The following is a 21,747-nucleotide window of genomic DNA, read 5'->3' as shown; positions in this document are numbered from 1 at the left end:
GTTACAAAAATTGAGCTAGATAAATCGGAAAATTCTAGGAGACGGTTAGTTTGTGTTTTAATAACCACCAAGATCTAGAAAAGAGAGTATTAGGCCGGGACTTTAACCCGCAACTTCTCTACTATTAAGCAATAGCTCTTCTAGTTAGCTACGCCGTGGCTTAAGAAGATTAAAAAATAAAAAGTAAAATAAAACAAAAAATATGTCGAGAAGATTTAAGCGACAGATTAATAGAAATATATTTTACGGTTTTTAATACAATAAATAGAAGACATAAGTAAGATCGCAATTCAATAGTCTTGTTCTATAATTAAATACGCACAGTACAAATAAAACTGGATTGTTTGATTTGTGAATATTGTTAAAGAGATTTATCTCGAATTTTCCATCTACAGTATCTAACGTTTGTATTATTTCCCATCAACAGTATCTAAGCCTTAATTGGCGAACTCCTCGGCAGCCTATTTCATCAATTATGTATCTAGTTTACTCTTTATTTCCATTTAATATTGTATTATATCCCATACAGCTATCCTACTCCTTTCCGTTTGGGCATGCTTGGGTAAAATTCCGTTGAATTTCTGAGAAACTTCTCATTAATTCGTTTTGTTCTCCAGCTTCTACGTGGTAATACGTCATTCCCGTCATTGCTGGAATAATTAAGACTTTATATCCCTAGTAATTATGTGTGTGTGGAGACATCATCATTTGATGGATGTACATACCTCTTGCTCGCACAGTTCTTTATCGAATGGCTCCTATTCCAAGAGCTATCCAACTTCTCAATGAAATCGTTTCTGCTGAGCTTTAATGAGATATTTTCCACATCTGAGCTTTTCCACCTTTGAGTCTTTAACTCAAAATTTAGTATTGTTGTGATCAAAGTGAGTATTGGAATCAATAGTCAGATGTTTTTTCTATTAATTATGATTTTTTATTGTTTTAAAATACTTATAATTAATTGTCTAGCGAATTTTAAAAGTCAAAAATATATATATTTTTATGGATATTTTCTCCGTGTTATGTTGCGTTTATTTGGACAGTTTTTTATTTCAACACGTTTATGAAGATTGGTTTTCTATATCAATATATTTTTTTTATCTAAACTTACTTATTCGAGCGGTAATTACTAACTAACTCCGTATATTTCCGGTTGGGAATCGCAGTTTTAATGGGGCTTAAACACATTTAAGCCAAATAAAAATGTACAGGTTGTACTTTTGAAACGACTTTCGTAGCTTTTAAGGACTTGAACGTATCGGAAGGGTCTTCAAAGGGATTGACGGTATAGATACGACGTTTTTCAACGAAGTGACGTTTAATTTTAACTTGGAATTTTGGCGGTTAAATTAAATTATGAACCCTCGGGGCCATTCATCAACACTCTCATCGGCTGCCGAGGTTCTTTCCACTGTCTCTCGAAGAAAAAGATCGAGTCCGAAGATAAGGAACGAACTTCTCGGTGTAATTATTATTAAATATCAACTGTTATCACTCGGCTACCAGAAACGAGACAATATTCCAATCGTTAAAGTGTCCGCACGTTGTTGCCGTCCAAAGTTTTGCCAATTAGATTAATCACTGATAAAGTTAGCCAACTTTCAAGTTAGAGACATACTGAAGACATTGTGTGGTGTGATTCCGGTATTATGTTCAATTGAAACCAAGCATCTGATATATACGTTAATATATTTTAAAAATATATCTCGTTAAGTTAAAAAAAAAATTATATCAATTTCATTAAAAAATATTAGATTCGGAGAATAGATCGTTGAATATTTATTTAGTGACTAAGTGCGTTTCGTGAAATATTATACGGTCATTATTATTCATTACTTTTCATCAAATTAAAATATAAATAGTATTTTTTTCGTGGTTACGCCATTTTTCAAAGCGTATCGGATTTCGTCGGAAAATACTGACTGCGAAAAATATAATCGAATTTATTATCGAGAATCGTTTGGCTGTTATTATCATGCCTAAACCAAGAGTAATTAATTCCTTGGCGAATTTCACACCAAATGCGATAAGCAAAAACAAAGTAATTAAATCGAATCAATATAGGGGTTTCAAAAAACCGCCCGAAAAAAAGCCGGTTTTCTGTCTTTTTACAAATCAAAAGCTGGTTTTCACCAGCTTCAGAAAATTAAGATTTTTATAAGTTTAAAATATTTATATTGCAAAATAAATGTAAATAGGTATTGTATGTAATACATCAATGCAAAAAAATGTTTATAAATTTAATTGTATAAGTTTTAACTAATATATGTATTTTTTTTAAATAACCAGAAATAAATTAAAATCTTCACGAAAATCCTGATAAAATAAAAATTCGATTATAATAATGTAATCGGAAATTATATTATTTGTATAATTTTAATGATTTTCTTTAATAATTTATTTATTTATTTATTTATTTAAAGTTTGGACCGTTGTAGCATTACAGGAATTCCTAATGCGCCACAATGGTCAAAAATATAACAGAAAAGACAAGAAACAAAATAATAAATTAGACATAACAAAAACAAAACATATATTTTTTTATTTTATTTATTTATTTATTTAACATATTAGCCAAAGTGACATTACAGAGATCTCCAACGCGTCACTGTGGCCGGTCATTTAGTAATAATAACATCATAACAGTAATAATAACTTATAAAAATAACAATATTGACACAACATCATTAAAATCATAAAATCATAAAAAAAAACATAGATAAAGTAATAACAATTCATATTTAAAATAGGCAAAATCAACCACTGGCATTCCTCAACAACCACTCAACCAGATTAGTATATTTTATATTGAAGAGGTCAATTTCACCAGAAATCCGGTTGAGCAGATATATAGCCCTAGATATAGGAGCCGTTGTCAACATATGTGTGCGAGCCACAGGAGGAACAAACAAATCACGATATCTCAAGTCCCTGAATTTGCTAGGTGCATTAAACCTAAATTCATTTAGAACCTGAGGATTGTGAATTATCCCATTCAACAGCTTAAAAAAGTGCCTTCCCAGTAACATATTCCGACGAGACTCCAATGAGTTGAAACCTAACGCCCCTAATAGGAATGCACTAGGATATAGCCAAGGATAATAACCATACTGTTTCAAATAAAGATATCTGAGAAACCGTTTTTGGATTCTCTCAATCTTCAATGAATGAGTTATATGGGTAGGATTCCATATAATAGAAGAAAATTCTAGAATACTACGTACTAAAGATTCATAAAGAATTTTAAGCACCAACGTACTCTGGAAAGGTTTGCTAACTCTTAGTAAGAATCCCAGCATATATACACAAACAACTAAAAATAAAAATTATTATTATTATATATCGTTTATCGTCTTGAATTCATTCTATGTTTACAAGGTAGACTAGAATAATATATGAACATATCGTCAATTTCTAGCTAAGCAGTTTTTTTTTAATTATCTGGGTGAAGTTTAGAAAATTAAAGACATATGTAAATCGTCGAAAATTAATTGATAATTTAGCACCAAGTGATCAGTGGGTTCGATCCATCATACTGCTGGTTAAATTTGGGGGTATTTGTAACTCCAAATCGATTGTTTCTTTATCAGATTTATGTATAAATGAAATGCTACATTGTTTGTAATTAATTAAATAAATAAAGTAATAAATAAAATAAATAAATAAAAATTAAAGGGCCACGGGCCGTATTCGAAATCTGACTTTAGATTAAATGAGTTTGGGGGCCGAATGTTGAAGAACCCTGTTATATGTTGTATCTTTCGTCGTAAGAAAGTTTTACTTCTCGTTTAAATCACCCCTTGAGTCTTTGCGTCATTAACAAAATGTCCCTTTGCCGAGACCTTGTATACATTATTGAAACAACTTTCAATCATATTTTATTGGTTTAATGACCTGGTCCTCGCCTGTTACTAAATTTCAAAGCAACTGCTAAACGCTATCCCTTTTTTATGTTTTTCAAAGATATATTAACCAGCGTCGTAGACAAGTGGTAAGCATATTATAATTTCGAGCAGAGTAGTCACGAGTTTGAGCCCCATTAGAGTCCCGCTGCTGGCCAGACCTTGGTTTGTTACTTCAGCTCAATCGTTTATTATCAGAGTTTGCCAATTTTTCTGATTTTTATTGATACGATTCCTGAAGAGTTGACAATCTGAAGCTATTCAGTGTCTTGAGTTTCGGCAATTTGATTATAAAATGCTGCAAAAATTTCTCCCTAGATGTCACTGTGGATGTTTGCATGAATTCGCATTGTATAAAATGATTATATACATATATTGATTGTATTATATATGTAGTGCATTCGTCGCTTTGGAGTGATCTGTAAAGGGGAATGTTCTTGTTCAATGAAATAAAATAAAAAATATATACGCCTATTTCTTAAAAAAGTCTGGATATGCTTTTGAAACATTTTTTTCGTTCTTCCATATAAATTATAATCGATAATAATTTTGATTTATAATTGATAGCGGTTTGAAAGCCCTACAATTTAAATAGTATTTATATAAAGGTATGAGAAATTTCCAGTATAAACAAATCACAACATTATATCAATGAAAATGAGTCAAAACAAAAGTGTTTATTATTATTTATTGAAGAATTCTATTGATATATACATAGTAAAGAAGTTAAGAACCTCTATAAGATTGTCGGAAGCAAAATTTAGACGTAATATAATAAAATTCAATTATTTGAATTGTGATAAATGATGTCTTGAAATTGAAATATTTCAGAACTTAACAAAAATAACATAATTTTCTATCTCAGATTTCAGCTTTTGTTTCGTTATGAAAGATAATCTTGAACTTTGAATATAAAATATGAAAAGAGGCTTGCTCAAGATATCACAAATTATATATTTAATTAATATCATAAAATTCAAACAAGTTGAGAAAGATAAAAAATTTGAAAATGCTATACATATGTTTATACATCACATTGGTCATTAGAAAAGGGAAGAACAAATGTAGCTAAGATTTTTTCAATGTAACGAGTTAAATTTGAAAGTCTTGAACTTTGAATATAAAATATGAAAGAAGCTAGCTAAAGATATCAAAAATTATATAATTAATTGATATCAAAGAAATTGAGGCTGACAAAAGATATAAACTGCCATAAATATGTTTATACATCACTCTGGTCATTATAAAAGAGGACAGCAAATATAGCTAAGATTTTCTCAATGTTAACGAGTTAAATCTAAATGGTATAGAAATCCAAATTTACCATCTCCTGTAAGAGCTTACCAATTTTCTTTAATTGCTGTGACGGTTTTAATAACTTTTAAACATCCCCTCTGCACTTTCTCAATTTTAAAACAATTTAATCTTTACTAGAGCTGCGTATTATTTAAAAATATTAAATAATACTTCTTGAAAGTGAATCATATCGGATTTGAAACACTAAATTACTAGTTAAAGTTTCTTTACGCGCAGTAAAGAAACCCAACATTTCAGTAGTCCTTGTGCTTTAAAACCGAAACTTTCGCAAAATAATGTACCCAAACACTTAATTGAATCCAGTTTTCAATTTTGAACGGCAAACATATTTACAGCTAACTATTTAATAAAAAATGACTTCTTAAACGAAAACCATGTAAACTGTATAAGAGGTATGTACAAATAGCATCCAAATCGGATTGGATGGAACCTAATCACAAAGAAATCAATAGTTTTGAATAATCTGAGATCTAAACTTTCAACGGCCATAAATATATCATTTATGTTTATGTACATATATACATATGAAAATTAATAATATAATTAAATTCAAACACATCCGGAAAAATGTGAACATATATGTACATATGTACATATTACATAATTTTTAGATTTTTAAATGCTTTTTATTATTACTAAATTATGTTCACAATACAATCAAACTGTCATAATACTGATAAATTTTAATAAAATATTAAATAAAAATTCGTATACATTGACAACTTTCAAAAAGTGTTGTTACTATTACTATAGTTAGTCATTTGATTTCAATTTTTACTGATCTACTGATCATTTTTTATATTACAATTTTAATTTAATTTTGTTTGTAATCATAGTATTATATTCTTATAATGTTAATGTACAGCATAATAGGAAAAAGAACTTAAAAACCTATTTACAATTCTCATAAATGCTCATAATACATCTAATACATAATATTAATAAAAACTCTCGTCATAATATTAAAAAAGTCTATGGCCTAAAGCAGATTGTGTTTAGGTAATCTGTGTTTATACCTGTAAGGTATAGACATTTTGTTGTAATCACCGAGACTCTTCACAAGTGTGTTAGTATGGTTATTAGTGATTCTGTCATAGAATCTACTGGTTAGTAATAACAAACGAAATATTTTATATGACATGCAGTTTTTTCAAGTTAGTATATATGGGAGTATTATAAATTATTTTTAGGGATTTATTTGTATTATTTGGAGCTCCGAAAGGTTAGTATTTGAGGCGTTATTCCATACAGGTGAAGCATAGGTTAATAATGGTAATAGTAACGCACAATATTATTTCATTTTATTTTGAGTTGATAAAGAACTATGGCGATTAAATATTGGGTATATTGAGGATATACCCCGCATCGCCTTGCATTTTGCTCCCTCAATGTGAGGTGCCCATCTCATTCTTTTATCGAACGTTACTCCTAAATATTTTTTTACTGACTGCCATTACAGACTTTCTCCAGAGGGAATTTTCAGATCTGAATTTGGCTTATGCTTTCTAACACTAAAGAATATGGCGTCTGTTTTGGTTTGATTTATTTTAATTTTCCACTTAGTGAAGTGTTCAAGATTTTTAATAATAGTGTCTGGTTTTTTGCTATTTGTGAAGCAAGCGGTATCATCTGCATATAGGGCTATGTGACAATTTTTTTGGAATAGTTATGTCATTTATATATATGTATATGGAGAACAAGAGTGGACCAAGCAAGCTCCCCTGCGGAACGCCAGCTGCGATTATTTTTGGAGACGATGATTCATTATATACGCTTACCACTAGTTATGCTTTCTATAGTTATTTATTATAAAATAACACTATACTATATAGAATTGACGTGTTTATAGAGCTCTTGTACATACATATTTCGTACTTCATACAAAATAATCATTTAAATTGGCTTTCAAATTAAATATATAACTATATGAAATATCATTATAAAATGTACGAAGAGTATCACATTTAATGCTCATAATACATGTAATACACAATATTAATTAAAGATTCTCTAAAGTCGATCACCTAAAGCAGATTTTATTGAGGTTATCTGTTTAATATAATAATAGTGATCGACTATATAGAAAAATGATCGAATATTGAATGACGTGCCAGGGGTTACTTTTACCCGTTCTAATGACGCAATTAAAGCCCCATTAAACAGTGTGGAGATTTTATCGCTGTCGGTCTCGGATACTCGTGATCTAGACCGCCGTTTACGACAAAAGAAACCACCCTGGACCCCTTTCTATCAACCGCCAGCCCCACCCCCTAGGTGCGCTTGATAACAGCAGTAAAGTTTACAGCTTCCGGCGAGTCCGTGTGGGAGATCGCGACCCCACCCCGGCCGCATTTAAAGGGTTAATGTCTTTGCGGGCCCACATTCGGGACACCGGGGGCTGACGGCAGTTTTACGACGCCAATACATCAACCCCGCAACGGGGATATTAAAAGAGGTTCGGATATCGTCTGACTTTCTGTGGTTTTGACGTTCCGAGCGTATGTAGATTTGTCGTTCGGGAAATGGATCCGGTGTAATGGGAATGCTTTTCCGCGTCTCGGGAAAATGTCCCCGTCGATATCGACGTGGTGAAGCAATGATATACGCAAACATACATACATATATTACCGCATGTATAATCAAACTGCTTACAAAAATAGATCTACCAGAATGAACTAATTTATGTACACACATATACATATATATATATATATATATATATATATATATATATATATATATATATATATATATATATATATATATATATATATATATATATATATATATATATATATATATATATATATATATATATATATATATCAGTGGCGTGCGGTCCATGGATGCGGTGGATGCGGCGCATCCCCTATAACTTTAAAAAGCCAAGAGTATCTTTAATAAATATTTGAATTTCGCTTCGATGTATTCTTAGTGATGTACGTGATTATGATGTAGTATATGAGTATATATATATATATATATATATATTTCACATATCACGTGTTTTTTGTTACATGATGCATTATATAGGATCTTTTGATAATTTTTATTAAGGATTCGCATAGGCCACAGGCGAGTGACGCTGGCGAGTAGACGCGCGCGCGACTGAAGTGCGCGCGCGTCATGGATTCGGAGTTCGGACCGATCCCATTTGCGCATGCGCACTATGAGGCTGTCATATTCGCGCGGACGCGTTGACACTTGTTTAACCTCTACGGTGGATTCGGTTTCTCTGTTTGCTTATCTATTGAGTTTCACTTGGAAGCCGCTGTTGATCGATATTTCCGCACGCTACGCCCCAAGTTATTTATCAAAAAGCTAGCCGATTCATTTCTTTAGACGAAGTTAATCATTTATACTGTAAGTTGGTTATTTTTTACTTTTGAATTAAGTTTTCATTTAAATTAGTTTCGTCTAACTTTATTTTTAGTTTACTGTTCCACTACTTACGAGTTTTCATTATTGCCTTTAATATGGATATCGAAAATAACAATGAGAGTGGACTTGTCGTCGAGATCAATAATAATTGCAATTGTTTAATTGAAAATGTGCTGAAAAGAAGATTTGCTTCTCTCCCATTTAATGAAAAGGAGATTATTGTTAAGAGCCCCAAACCCACACCAATATTAAATATTCAGTCTAAAACAAAAACATTTAAAAGGTATTTTAACACAGAAACATACGAAAAAATTTCATGGATTTGTGGATGTGCTCACTTAACGAAATTATTCTGTTGGCCATGTATTTTATTTTCTCAAGAAGTGAATGTCTGGAGTAAATTTGGATTTTCTGACCTAAACAATTTAAGTAAATCGCGCAAGAGACATGAATGTTCTCAAGCTCACATATGTTCTGCTGCTCAATTTAAAAAATTTGGAAAGGGACCTCGTATAGAAAATTTTTTAAGTGCTCAATTTAAAGCAAATATTGAAATGCACAACAAAGAAGTTACTGCAAATAGATACATTTTGTCGAAATTAATAAGCGCGATCTGTTTTTTAGCAAAACAAAAACAACCTTTACGAGGACATTTTGAACACCAGGAATCGGAAAATAGAGGGAATTATATTGAGTTGCTGTATCTGTTGAGTGAATCAGACATAAAATTGAAAACTCATTTAGATAACTCTACGGTGTTTACTGGACTATCGAACCATATACAAAATGACTTGGTATCCGCAATATCAAAAGTCTTGCTAGATGAGATTAAAACTGAAATACGTGCATCAAAATTTGTTTCCATAATTGTGGACGAATCTACAGATATCAGTCGCAAAGCTCAGCTATCTACTATTTTTAGATATGTAGATGAAAACAATGAAATTCAGGAGAGATTTGTTGGATTTGTCGATGTTAGTCCCAATAGAACAGCTAATGCTCTTTTTCAGCACATACGTGAGACCTTGGAAGAATTTGGTTGTTTGGACAAATTAATTGCACAAACGTACGATGGAGCGGCTGTAATGTCCGGGGAGCATAATGGAGTGCAACGAAAAATTCGAGATATTTGTCCTAATTCTTTATTTGTCCATTGTTACGCTCACAGATTGAATTTAGTTTTGTCGCAATCTGTTAAACATATATCCGGATGCAAACGTTTTTTCAGCCGTATGTTGTCATTTTCAACTTTTTTTTGTAAGTCTTCAAGAAGAATTTCCCTTCTCGATTGTCAAATAAAAAAACGATTTCCCACTGCTGCCCCTACACGATGGAACTACAATAGCAAAATTTTAAATATGATATTAGAATATCAAACAGAATTAATGGAAATATTTAATCAAATAATTAATGATGAAGACGAATGGGATACTGATGCTGTCATAAATGCTGAAGTCCTTCATCGTTATTTAAAAGAGTTTGAATTCAATTTCAATTTGCATTTATTTTCTGCAATATTTAATTCGGCAGATTTTTTATTTGAAATTTTACAAAAAAAAACCTTTGACATATCGTATTGCGTAAGTGAAATTAAAAAATTTGTAAAATATTTAGATAACAAAAAAGACGATTTTGATTCATTGTGGAACAAAGTAATAACTAAAAATTTTAATAGAAAAAGAAAATATGCTGAATGTGAAGAAGATGTGAAAACAACGTATAAACTTCACTATTCTGAAATTTTAGAAACTCTTTCAGTAAATACAACCAATCGATTTCGAGATATCGAAAATTTAAAATTTCTCGAATTTTTTAACGTCAAAAAATTTAAAGAATATGAAAATAATTTTCCAGATTTCCTATTTAAATCACTCCACCTAACTTATGGAAAATACTTTGATTTTATGAAATTAAAAAGCGAATTAATTTACATGTACTCAACGCAAGATTTTCATTTGAAATCTATAAATGACGTAAAGGAATTAATTGTGAAAGATGATCTAATAGACGTTTTGGAACAAGTATTTAGTTTAATACAATTAATTTGTACGATACCTTCCACGAGCGCATCGGCTGAACGATCATTTTCGACTATGAAAAGAATTAAAACGTTCACCAGAAGTAGTCAAAGTGAAGAAAGACTCTCTGGTCTTGCTTTAATTGCAATCGAAAAGAAAATAATGTCAAATTTAAAAAACAATAAAAAATTCTATGATGCGGTTATCGATGAATTTTGTAAAAAGGAACGAAGAATAAAATTAAATTTTAAAAAATAAATTGGTCGGTTTTTTTTTTCAAACAAGGGACAGCATCCCTTGTTTGAAAAGTCACCGCCCGCCACTGATATATATATATATATATATATATATATATATATATATATATATATATATATATATATATATATATATATGTATATATTTAGGTATAATACACATATATATATATATATATATATATATATATATATATATATATATATATATATATATATATATATATGTATATATTTAGGTATAATACACATATATATATATATATATATATATATATATATATATATATATATATATATATATATATATATATATATATATATATATATATATATATTTTTATATATATATATATATATATATATATATATATTGATGGATTTTCATAGACTTTATTGTATTGATTTATCTTATATGTACATATGCATATTCATGTATTAGATAGTGAGAAGTTTATTCATGAAAATCGGGCATGAATTTATGCAATTATTGATAATATGAAATGTCACACCTAATTAATGAAATTACTCATTCTATTAAAATGTCAAATTTCTTTCTTTGCGAATTATGAAAAAACCGAATATGAAAATTAAGATTTTGAACGCAGAATATAATGCAACCGAATAATCCGCACATGAAATTTTATTTATTTATTTATTTTATTTCAATTAACTGGCCTAACAGATTGCTCCAAAGCGGCGAATTTGCTAAGCAGACCTGAAATCTATGGTCAGACATTACAAACATTTTCATGTAACAATACGATCAATAACATTTTTCATGTAACAATACGAATATTTACATTCAATTATCATCCACAGAGATACATATATATGGAGAAAAATCTGGCAAAACTTGAGATATAACAATAACTTAAGGTTTGCAATAGAAAATTGGATAGGAAAAGCCTATTTTACAGGAACCGTTTCAATGAAAATCAGAAAAATTGGAAAATTCTGATAAGAAACAATTCACCTCGACAAACCAATGTCTGGCTAACAACGAGACTCTAGTGGGAATTGAACCCGTGACACCTTGCACGAAAATAATACAAGACTCACCACTAGACCATGCCATTGGTTAAAATAGCAGACATAAAAAATTTTATACAATTTTCATATGTTTTTTGGCTTTAATATATTCTACATAGAACATTAGATTAATTATAAAAAAAAAAAATGATGGACAGATGTTAATGATGTTTCAACGCATGTCCGTTTAGATTACATTATCTTTATCCTAACAACTAGTCTTCCTTTTTTGTAAAAAATGAAATATATTACAACGGTTAAGGACATGAAAAAATCCAAATAAAAAATATTAAAATAAATAAGGCAAATTACACACTACAAAAAATGAACTTACCCACCCAAAATCTACAGAAATACCAGGCTTGGTTTGAGAGGAATTTTCATAGGAGGAGGGATCTGAAGAGAGGGTAGAATCTGAAATAAGGGGAGAGTAAAGGGAGGGAACATCAGGAGCTTTTCCAAGTTTACACTTCAGCAACTCAACATTTCAGAGGATTAAGAGTGCAACTTTTCGTGACACATTCAGCCGCATAAAACTAATTTAATCTACTGTGCCTTAATTTGAAACGCTGAAACATTGCATGAAACTAGATTAGAATACTTGAAAGACGCCCACAGTTCCCCTCTCCATTTCCCTCATTCTCGAAAATTACCTGACAAACCTTACCTGTTTCTTATCCGACATGTATGTTGCTATTTTTATTTTTAATTTATACAAGGAAGGCCAAAAGTTAATCCCAAAGCTCCTTGCTGGCCAGAAACATTTTACATTTGATTCAAATATTATTTTTGTTATACAAAGTACGTTAATACATATCAATTAACATCCGCAAAGACAATTGTGGTCAAATTTGTATTATTATTAGTATTATACGAGTTAAATACATATCAATTAATACCCACAGAGACATCTATGATTAAATTTGTAAATTTGCAGCATTTTTAAACAACTTAGCGAAATTCAATAAATACATATCAATTAAGACTGAAAGATTTATGGTCAAATTTGTAAATTTGCAGCATTTAATACGATTGCCAATTTGTTAGAATATTTCAATAAAAATCAGATGAATTTGCAAACTCTGATAGAAAACCATCTAACGGTGTCACAAATCATGGTCTGGCTAGCAGAATCGTTTGATTTTTTAAAAAAGTTGATCATAATGATGACGTTTCAGTCAACATCTTTGAATAAATTACTTAAAACTACATAAATCCTTATATTATATTTTAATTGATGCACTTTTAATTATCACTAATACATTCGAAGAACACTTTAATATTGGAACGATGAAGTTGAGAGATGCGTAGAATTATTTATAATATACTTCACTGATTGTACTCGTTAAATCAAAGATAATGACTATCGATTGGTCAGATGTTAGGACTGACTGTTGTACTTTGGTCACAGTTTATATACTGAATCTGATGATGTCATTGTATAGTGATTAGATTTTCTAATCGCTTTTATGATTTTATATTTAACAGTGAAATGAAGAAAGAGATCATTATTATGATGATCTCGAAGATCTTTTGGATATCATCTACAGTATAAGAAATATGTATATTCAATATTCATCATCCCGATTGATCCCAAAGTACGCCTGTGTGAATGTACGGTATGCGTTATGAGGAACATTTTCATACGATATTTAAAATAAGAAAATTCCTTCGATGGGCGAATGGGGTGTAGGAAAAGCTAGCATTTTCCAGCCACCGACCGGGTCCATCTTTCATCCGGTCTTGCACGGATACCGACACGTTTTCGATCATCCCTGCAGCAACAGCCGCAATGTAAACACGAATGCAGCTCGAAGCAGACTCCACCCCCACCCCCCAACCCTTGCGATCACCCATGGTGGTGATTTATGGATGCAAATTTTGCATAATCCATAAATCAAACCTTGAAGTGCATGTAGTCGTGGAAGCGAAACGAGAAATTTTGGGATTCGCGCAAACATTCCGATCGCTCGCCGATATTGGCAACTGACGTGTATGCGAAGTCGAGGTTGTCGATGTTCATTTATACGTAGAAACTTCCTTTAAAAGTATGGAAATTCTTTTTTTAATTAATTAAATTTTAGCTCGATAGGTACTGAAAGCTCGTAAACAAGTTATGGAAGTGTAGAGTTCTGCAATGATAAATTTATTGTTTTACGCCGCTATATGCATGTACATATATTTATTATAGAAACATTAAAAGTTCTTAATTGAAAAAGTTAAACTGTTAATTAAGGCTCACTTTATGAAAGATTTAAGGTTATATTATACATAACTTGTCGAAAAACAAGTGAAATTCGGGAGACATAAGGTATAATATTTTGAAGCAATATGATATAGTATGAAATTGGCTAAAAACCCATTCTACCTACTATATGATTTATGTACAGTAAAATTTATGTACATAATTCAAAGATGTCTTGTAAATTTAGTATGTATGTAGTTACAATATATTTAAAATGCTTTTTATTATTACGTTATTATGTTCACAATACATCTTATATCTATAAAACCTCTATTCGTATACATTGACAACTTTCAACAAGTGTTTTTACTATTATTATAGTTATTTATTTGATTTTGATTTTTAAATACTTTTTATTATTACTAAATCAAATACATCTTATATAAATTTTAATAGCTACTGATCTACTGATCATTTTCTATCTTACAATTTTAATTTAATTTTGTTAGTAATCATAGTATTATATTATTCTAATGTTAATGTACAGCATAATAGGAAAAAGAGCTCAAAAACCTATTGCAATTCTTACAAATGCTCATTCTTCAAAGCAGTTTATTTTTAGGTAATCTTTGTTATTCCTGATGGGTATAGACATTTCGTTGTAATCACCGAGACTCTTTCCAAGTGTGTTAGTATTGTTATTAGTGATTCTGTCTTAGAATCTACTGGTTAGTTTGTTAGTAATGTCTGTAACTAACGGACTATTATTTATGGTAAGCAGTTTTTTCAAGTTTGTATAAATGGGTGTATTTTAAATTATTTTTAGGGGTTTATTTTGTATTATTTAGAGCTTGGAATTGTTCATGTGATAAAAATGCTGCATTGTTTTGTAATTGGACAGGAATTAATTCTGGTATATGTACATATGTGTATATATGTACATTCGTATGTAAAAAATAAATATATAAAATTAGTTGGTTCTAAATCGAAAGGTTGTATAGTAGATTTTCATACGTTTGTGGAATTTGGGTCCACTGTTATTTGTAATATAAATTCTTTATATATTATATTTATATAATGACTTAAGCGGAACAAAACGAACGTCTTTGCGTTCGGAGAATGCGATATATTCCAATTAATTTATATTCATAAAGGCATACGTTCGTTTGTTTAAGTTAAAATTATTATCTAAACTTAACTTGAACGTTACACAACGCTTCTGTTTAAATATGAAAGCAGTCGAGCCAGGAACTTTATCTTGAAATATTAATTTAAAATAAAAGCCGTCTTACGAAACATATCATAATCTTGAAAATTTTTTTCAAATATTAAAAAAAGCAATGAAACGAATTCATAATACGCTTTCATAATGAAATTAATGGAATTCCAATATTTCGCTCGTTTACAACTTATACGGCATTCTTTGTAATATTATATATATGTACATATACATATTTAGAATTGCGAATTTTTAATATTGCCTTTGTACAGCATAATTTTTTTTTTTTTTTGCATATTTAATTAACAAACATTTTTTCGTTGGATCCTTAGGGTAAATGAAAAAAGAAAGCTTCATCTCATAGCCTTCACAGTTAATTCTTACGTTCTCGATGTAAAGTCTATCGCATGTCCAATAAAAAGTAATAATAGCAGAGTCGTTCATGTCTCGGTTGATTAGTACGTCTCATTAGAGAGAAACGTCTAATAAGTCACTCCCATTAGGGCCGTCACCCCTTAAGGGCCATAACGATGGTAAAACCCACACAAATAAGCCGTTTCAATTTTCGGCGCAAATTCTTTTTGAATTATTTAATTTAAATTTTTTTTATGTCAAATGAAACTTTTTCGACACGAGCTTCGTTAGAACCCTATTTTTATTTTCGTTCTACAGTATTTTTTATTTTGGATAATTTCCTCCGGAATCATGTCGCCGTCTAAAAATATACGCATTTTGATCATGAGATCGGCCAATTTTGATGAACTTCATTTCGGGATGAGATAATTGGGTACGCCGTGCTGTCAATTTTAATCCGGCAACTCATTGGAAAGGATCTCTCAATGAGTTGTGACGGATTATTTTTGTAGAATCGAATCGAATCACATTTTTAAAAAAGGATGATTTGAAAATTATTATATAAATGGAATAAGATGTTAATTATAATATATCAATACTGTGCTTGACTCTAACATAATTAAAGTATCGATGATATGATGCTTTTGCCTTTTCTTATTTAAAACAAACAATAATAGGCTTTTAATGAAATACAGAATCAACAAATACACACACACACATATATATCTGAATCTGATGTTGAAACTGTATCCAAACACATGTCAAAATTGACAATCAAATCATTTCCATACTTAATCAATCTAGGGATGGAAGAGTAGAGATAATAACTACAATAACGACTATTATTATTTACAAATAACGGTTGAGATCGAGTAAAGTGGAATGATTTGTTGGAAAACAAATTTAAATATAGAAAAACAGTCAACACGAGACTTATAGTCTATAGAAAAAAAAAAGTAATCATTGAAGATTCTTTTGTCTAAGTTTATTAATTTTTAAAAAAAATTAAAGATTTTCATAGTTTACTGACATATGTGCATTAAAATAGTTCATATTTAAATATTCAATTTATTTAAAAAACTTAAATATAATTTTTTATAACAAATAAAAATGATTTACACAAAAGGAGACCATACTGTGGAATTACACTCTAACTTACTCCTAACAAGTGAACAGAATAACAATTTCATAGTATTTATGCAATTCAAACGCTAAAAAATTCTAAAAATAAAACCATCTTAATAGTAAATGGTAATTATTGTGATCAAAAAAGCATAAACGGTTATCAAAAATTATGCCCGGATCTTTCGTCTTGGTTACCAACCCTAGATTCACCCAAAAATCAAATAGGTGTGGAGAATAGAATAATATACTCATTAGAAAGTTACAAGTTACATATAAAATTGACATTTATTTGTATTCAAGACATTCAGGACAAATTTATCGTATTTTCACCATTCTATCTAATTTAATTTATCAAAATTATTTTAAAGCAGTAAACAATGAAATCGATTTGAAAATTTTCATATCATCTGCATGCAATAAAACACCAAATATTTCGATCAAAAATATCAATATCATCATTAATGAATAGATAAAATAAAATAGGACAACAATGAGATCCCTGGGGAACACCATCTGTAGGTACAAAAACATTTGAAAATTCAGAATTAAGTCTATCTGAAAATCTTCGGTTTGTCAAATATGACTCGTTTCAAATATGAAATGACCTTCCAAATTCCATTTTATTTTACATGTAAAGAATAATGTAATGATAAGAAATATCAAAATCATTGTTGATCTCTATCTACAATGTTTTCGAAGAAATGTCAACTTGACTACGAGTACGAGTCTTTAATATTCTATTTATGTTTTTGAAAAAAGCCTTGTACTCTCCCCAATTTTAAAACATTATAATTTTGAGTACTTAAACAACATAAAAAATTTGATCTGGAGCCGTATGCTCACTAAAGAAAGGCTTTTCCTTTGGAGGGTCACGCGGCATCACAAGTATTGCACTTCCGCCGGGATTTTTCCCGTTCGGCTTTTCTTTTGTCCTGGGAAAATTGTCGCTTAATTACCTCAACAGCCCTAGAGCCCTCATAATAGAATCCGAGACGCCGGATGCGACCCACAAATACCGCCTACATCTGTTCTGCTCTCAATTAGAAGGCCTACCACCCCACCTCACCCCACCCATCTCCCATTTTAATTTACATATTATTTACCCACCCCGTAAGCTTCTTTAGCTCTTGCACAGCACACTTTGCACTAATTGCTCGGTTGCCGGACCCGTCGTCAAACTCGAAGAACATCTGCGCGCACAAATCAAATTTCAAACGATCCAATATTGCGTAAATATTCACCACTGGTTCGAATTGGAAGCGTTCGATAAGTTCGTGTGCTCGTAGATTCTACAATCTCCTTGGGAAAGGCTTGCATAAGCTCTGAGCGCTATCTTAAGTGACGGCGGTCTGCTTAAACTATTAGGTATAGCTGGCTAAAGCCGTGCAAAATCTGCGAATGTCGAATAGGATGGATTAAAACTATGCACTTGAAGATTAAGTCGATCTAAGAGATAAGTACTCCTTCTATCTGCAAGCTACTTACAGTATTAATTTAATTTTCACCATACAACTATACCATAACGGATTTAATATCTGATCAGGCAAAGGACTTCATATATTACAACTTACATTAGAAATCTGAATAACTTTTTTTTATACCAAAGTCGCTTAACAACTATCCAAAGTTATCATTTTATTCAGACAAACAGTAAAAGCTGATTTTTTTCAGAAAAATTTGTAATTTTTGTAAGTTAGATATCATGACTTAAATAATTGTTGAATGTAAATTTATTTTTACATATGTAGTTTTGCATAGCGAATAAATAAATGAACATTCATATTAATATATATAGCATAAGAAATTACATTTCACCAATTGCCTGCACCAGGACTTGAATACTCTGACTATGATGCTGACTATTTGAAATAAATGCATCAAAAAATTAATAATGAAAAATACTGACAATAACATTTATTCTTCATTGCAACGTGCATTTAAAAGGTTGTATTTTATTTTTCAGTAACTTTATATTTATTAAAATAAATAGTCATTAAAATAAACAGTTAGTATGTTACATATATTTATAATGTGTGTAAATACATAGATATATTGATTGGTCAGTATTTTAAAATAACTTTACATTGTGAGTTCATTTCGACATATACAATATGTAGCTTGCAATTTGAAGAATTAAGTTATATTGTGCTATTAAGTATAACGAAATGAATTTTGATTTATCACTTGGCCTAATGTGGTGGTAGCGAGTGACCAGGACTTACATTTTATATTATTTCTTTATATATACTGAATGCAGGGTCTTCATATTTTATATATGTATATCTCATAAAAACCTCTCTGATTTGAATTATGTCATTACGAGATAAAAAAATTAATCAATATCTACATAAATAATCATTTTCACGAGAAGCCCCTTGTAAATGTGCCTTACAGATAAGAAAAAGAGGGCGAAAAAAATTCAGTAAGCACCGCGCTCAACGGTCAGTATGAGAATGATATCCACCATGGAATGACTTTAGCCGTCATTTTTTTTCATTTCGTGTACTCATTTAATATAATTCGACCTTTGATACACGATAAAATTATTTTTATAGCTAATTACAGTAATTCAACTCGCAGATTTTGCATAAATCTTGTAAGATTTCTGTCAACTTATAATGACAGACTCTCTTTTTTCAAGATCGCTAGTTTGTCTCATCATAGAAGGGTTTCTGATTTGTTACTTTTATATAAGATTGCTAATGGTATCCTTGACACATGGGTTTTGAACGAAATTAATTTTAACGTTATTGCCCGATTCACCAGATGTAGAAATCTGTTCTATCCATAAATTTGTCATAACAACCCTTCATTTAAACGTATATGCCGTCTTTAGGATGATATGGATGATTGTACCGACCTTTTTGCTGACTCTTTCAGTACTTTAAGAGCTAAGGTGAAGAAGCAAATCTGTGATTGATTTGCTTCGTCACCTTCATTGTCATTCATTGTTTATTCATTTAAATATGTTTTTGTAATTTTTCTTTTTTGTTTGCTTTATATTAGCATGTGGTGCTCACTGTACATGAAATATAATATTTTCATTTATATTTATATATTTTTTGTCTCACTGTACTGCTTTCTTTTTTTATATTTTATTCTTCTGTATATGTGCCAATTTAAATAAAATAAAATAAAATTAACTTAAAACACATTTTATCTGGACGCTGGGATTCCAGCGTCCAGAATGGGAATGTCGATTTTTTTTAAGCACAGTAAAAGGAAGTGTTCAAAATTTTCATTATGAGCAAATTTTTTGTAATGTCTATTGCGTATTATTATTATTTCGGAGAAAATCCTACCATTCTTTTATTTGCATTAAAAGAAGGCTTAGACCGAATGCGACATTTATAATACGGAATGTTTTCGTGTGGGTTGGGGACGCGTATATTTGCTCAAATGTTAGTTTAAAGCCCTGTCATCAGCCTAATGGGCTAAAACGGGTCCTCTTGGCTGCGAGGACACGTGGAGCACAGGTGGTGATAAGGACATTCCCAGAAACGAATAGCCTTTTAGGATTAGGGTGGTTTCGACTTACACCCCCTCGCACTGCAATCTTATCCCGATGCCATCATAACGAATTATTATCAGCCTTAGCGGGGATTTCCATCAGCGAGCGGGGAAAACTGCGTGCACGCATTTCCCTCCCGGAAAACCCCTCCAGACATGAAAACATGTACCGATCAGAGTTATCGCAACTCTGACTAATTGGATACAGCCATTAGCGAGCTTTGTGAAAATTAACGGGTGTTAAAAGCAAATTTAGAGATTTGCGTTGCTTCGCAAACACACACACACACACACACACACTAAATTGCGGTACGCTGTTCAGCATCACACGCATCGGTTGTGTTTCATTCGAAAACTATTATGCGTTTGCACGTAGAAAGTGTCACTAGTTGTAAATTTATTTTTATTACATCAGAAAAAAAGAAAGTGTAAACATACCAATTGAAAAAAGGGACGGAAAGATGTAGACTTTTCATGGGTGATTCGCTTAAAAATTTTATAGAGACGTATTTGTCAACTTGGCCCCCTTGAGATAAAAAAAGACAGCTGAAACAAATATTTAGAGGTCATATTAGTCTGATCCATCATATCCTTTTTACACTAACCATATATGTAGTATCAAACCTGCCCCTGATGAAACTTGACCTTTTGATTTTGACTGATCAATTCCACAAAATAAAAAAACCGGAGTGGAAAATGTAAGAAAAAAGTATATTTTTGCCTTTCAAAATTTGTTAGATAGTGAAATGTCAGTATTTTAGAGCAATAAAAAATCACAATCAATGGAAAAAACATCTGACAATGTATTCTAATACTTACTTTTGACACGGAACAATATATTTTTTTTATTTAAAGACTGCAATAGCCAAAAATCTGTAAAAATTGTGCATTTATTTAAACGGTTATATCTCATAAATGAGAAGCCCACAAAAATTAATGTCATATTCGTAATTAGCGGGTCAAATTTATAGATTGATTAGACTTCGCTTCGGTAAGAAAAAGAGTGAGTTTTTGTTGCTCAGTGCTATCATTATTAACATGTCGTATGTAAACTAAATCTCATATAAATATTGCACTATAATTTTTTTTCTTAATTTAGTGATCTTATTTAATAATTATTTTTATTTATTTTGTTCGGACCCTTCCAATCAATTTACATTTGATGTTAAGAAGCTGATCGATCAAACGAATCAAATCAAATTCAAACGTTATTAAAACAGCATTGACTTTGAAATGAAAATACAACGATTCTTGGATGACGAATTTTACTTTAGAAAATAGTTTCTTGGGGAAATGTTAGTATTGTATCGTGTTTTTCGAGGTTATAAAATATTTGTTTAACAACTTTTATTCTCAATAAAAGCTCAGAAAATCTAAAGCAATGCTAGATAGTAGGTAAAAAACTGCTCAATGTTAGGAGTTACTCCAAACAATAAGATAAGACTTT

At 30.6% G+C, this 21,747-nt stretch overlaps 2 protein-coding genes across 2 annotated transcripts in view; one reads left to right on the top strand and one right to left on the bottom strand.

The window, feature by feature from the left end:
• The window catches only part of LOC143917925 (neuroligin-4, X-linked-like), a 283,330-nt gene that overhangs the window by 111,019 nt on the left and 150,564 nt on the right, over positions 1-21,747 (bottom strand). The window lies entirely within an intron of this gene.
• Positions 8,287-10,876, top strand: LOC143910767 (zinc finger MYM-type protein 1-like). Its single transcript, XM_077429367.1, has 2 exons — positions 8,287-8,582; positions 8,653-10,876. Exon 2 carries the CDS (start codon positions 8,696-8,698, stop codon positions 10,874-10,876), a length of 2,181 nt encoding a protein of 726 aa, XP_077285493.1. The 5' UTR covers positions 8,287-8,582; positions 8,653-8,695.

This window comes from Arctopsyche grandis, chromosome 1, assembly GCF_051622035.1.
Source record: "Arctopsyche grandis isolate Sample6627 chromosome 1, ASM5162203v2, whole genome shotgun sequence".
Lineage (NCBI taxonomy): Eukaryota > Metazoa > Arthropoda > Insecta > Trichoptera > Hydropsychidae > Arctopsyche > Arctopsyche grandis.
The sequence above is the reverse complement of the archived record's forward strand: the minus strand, read 5'-3'. Positions and strand labels throughout refer to the sequence as shown.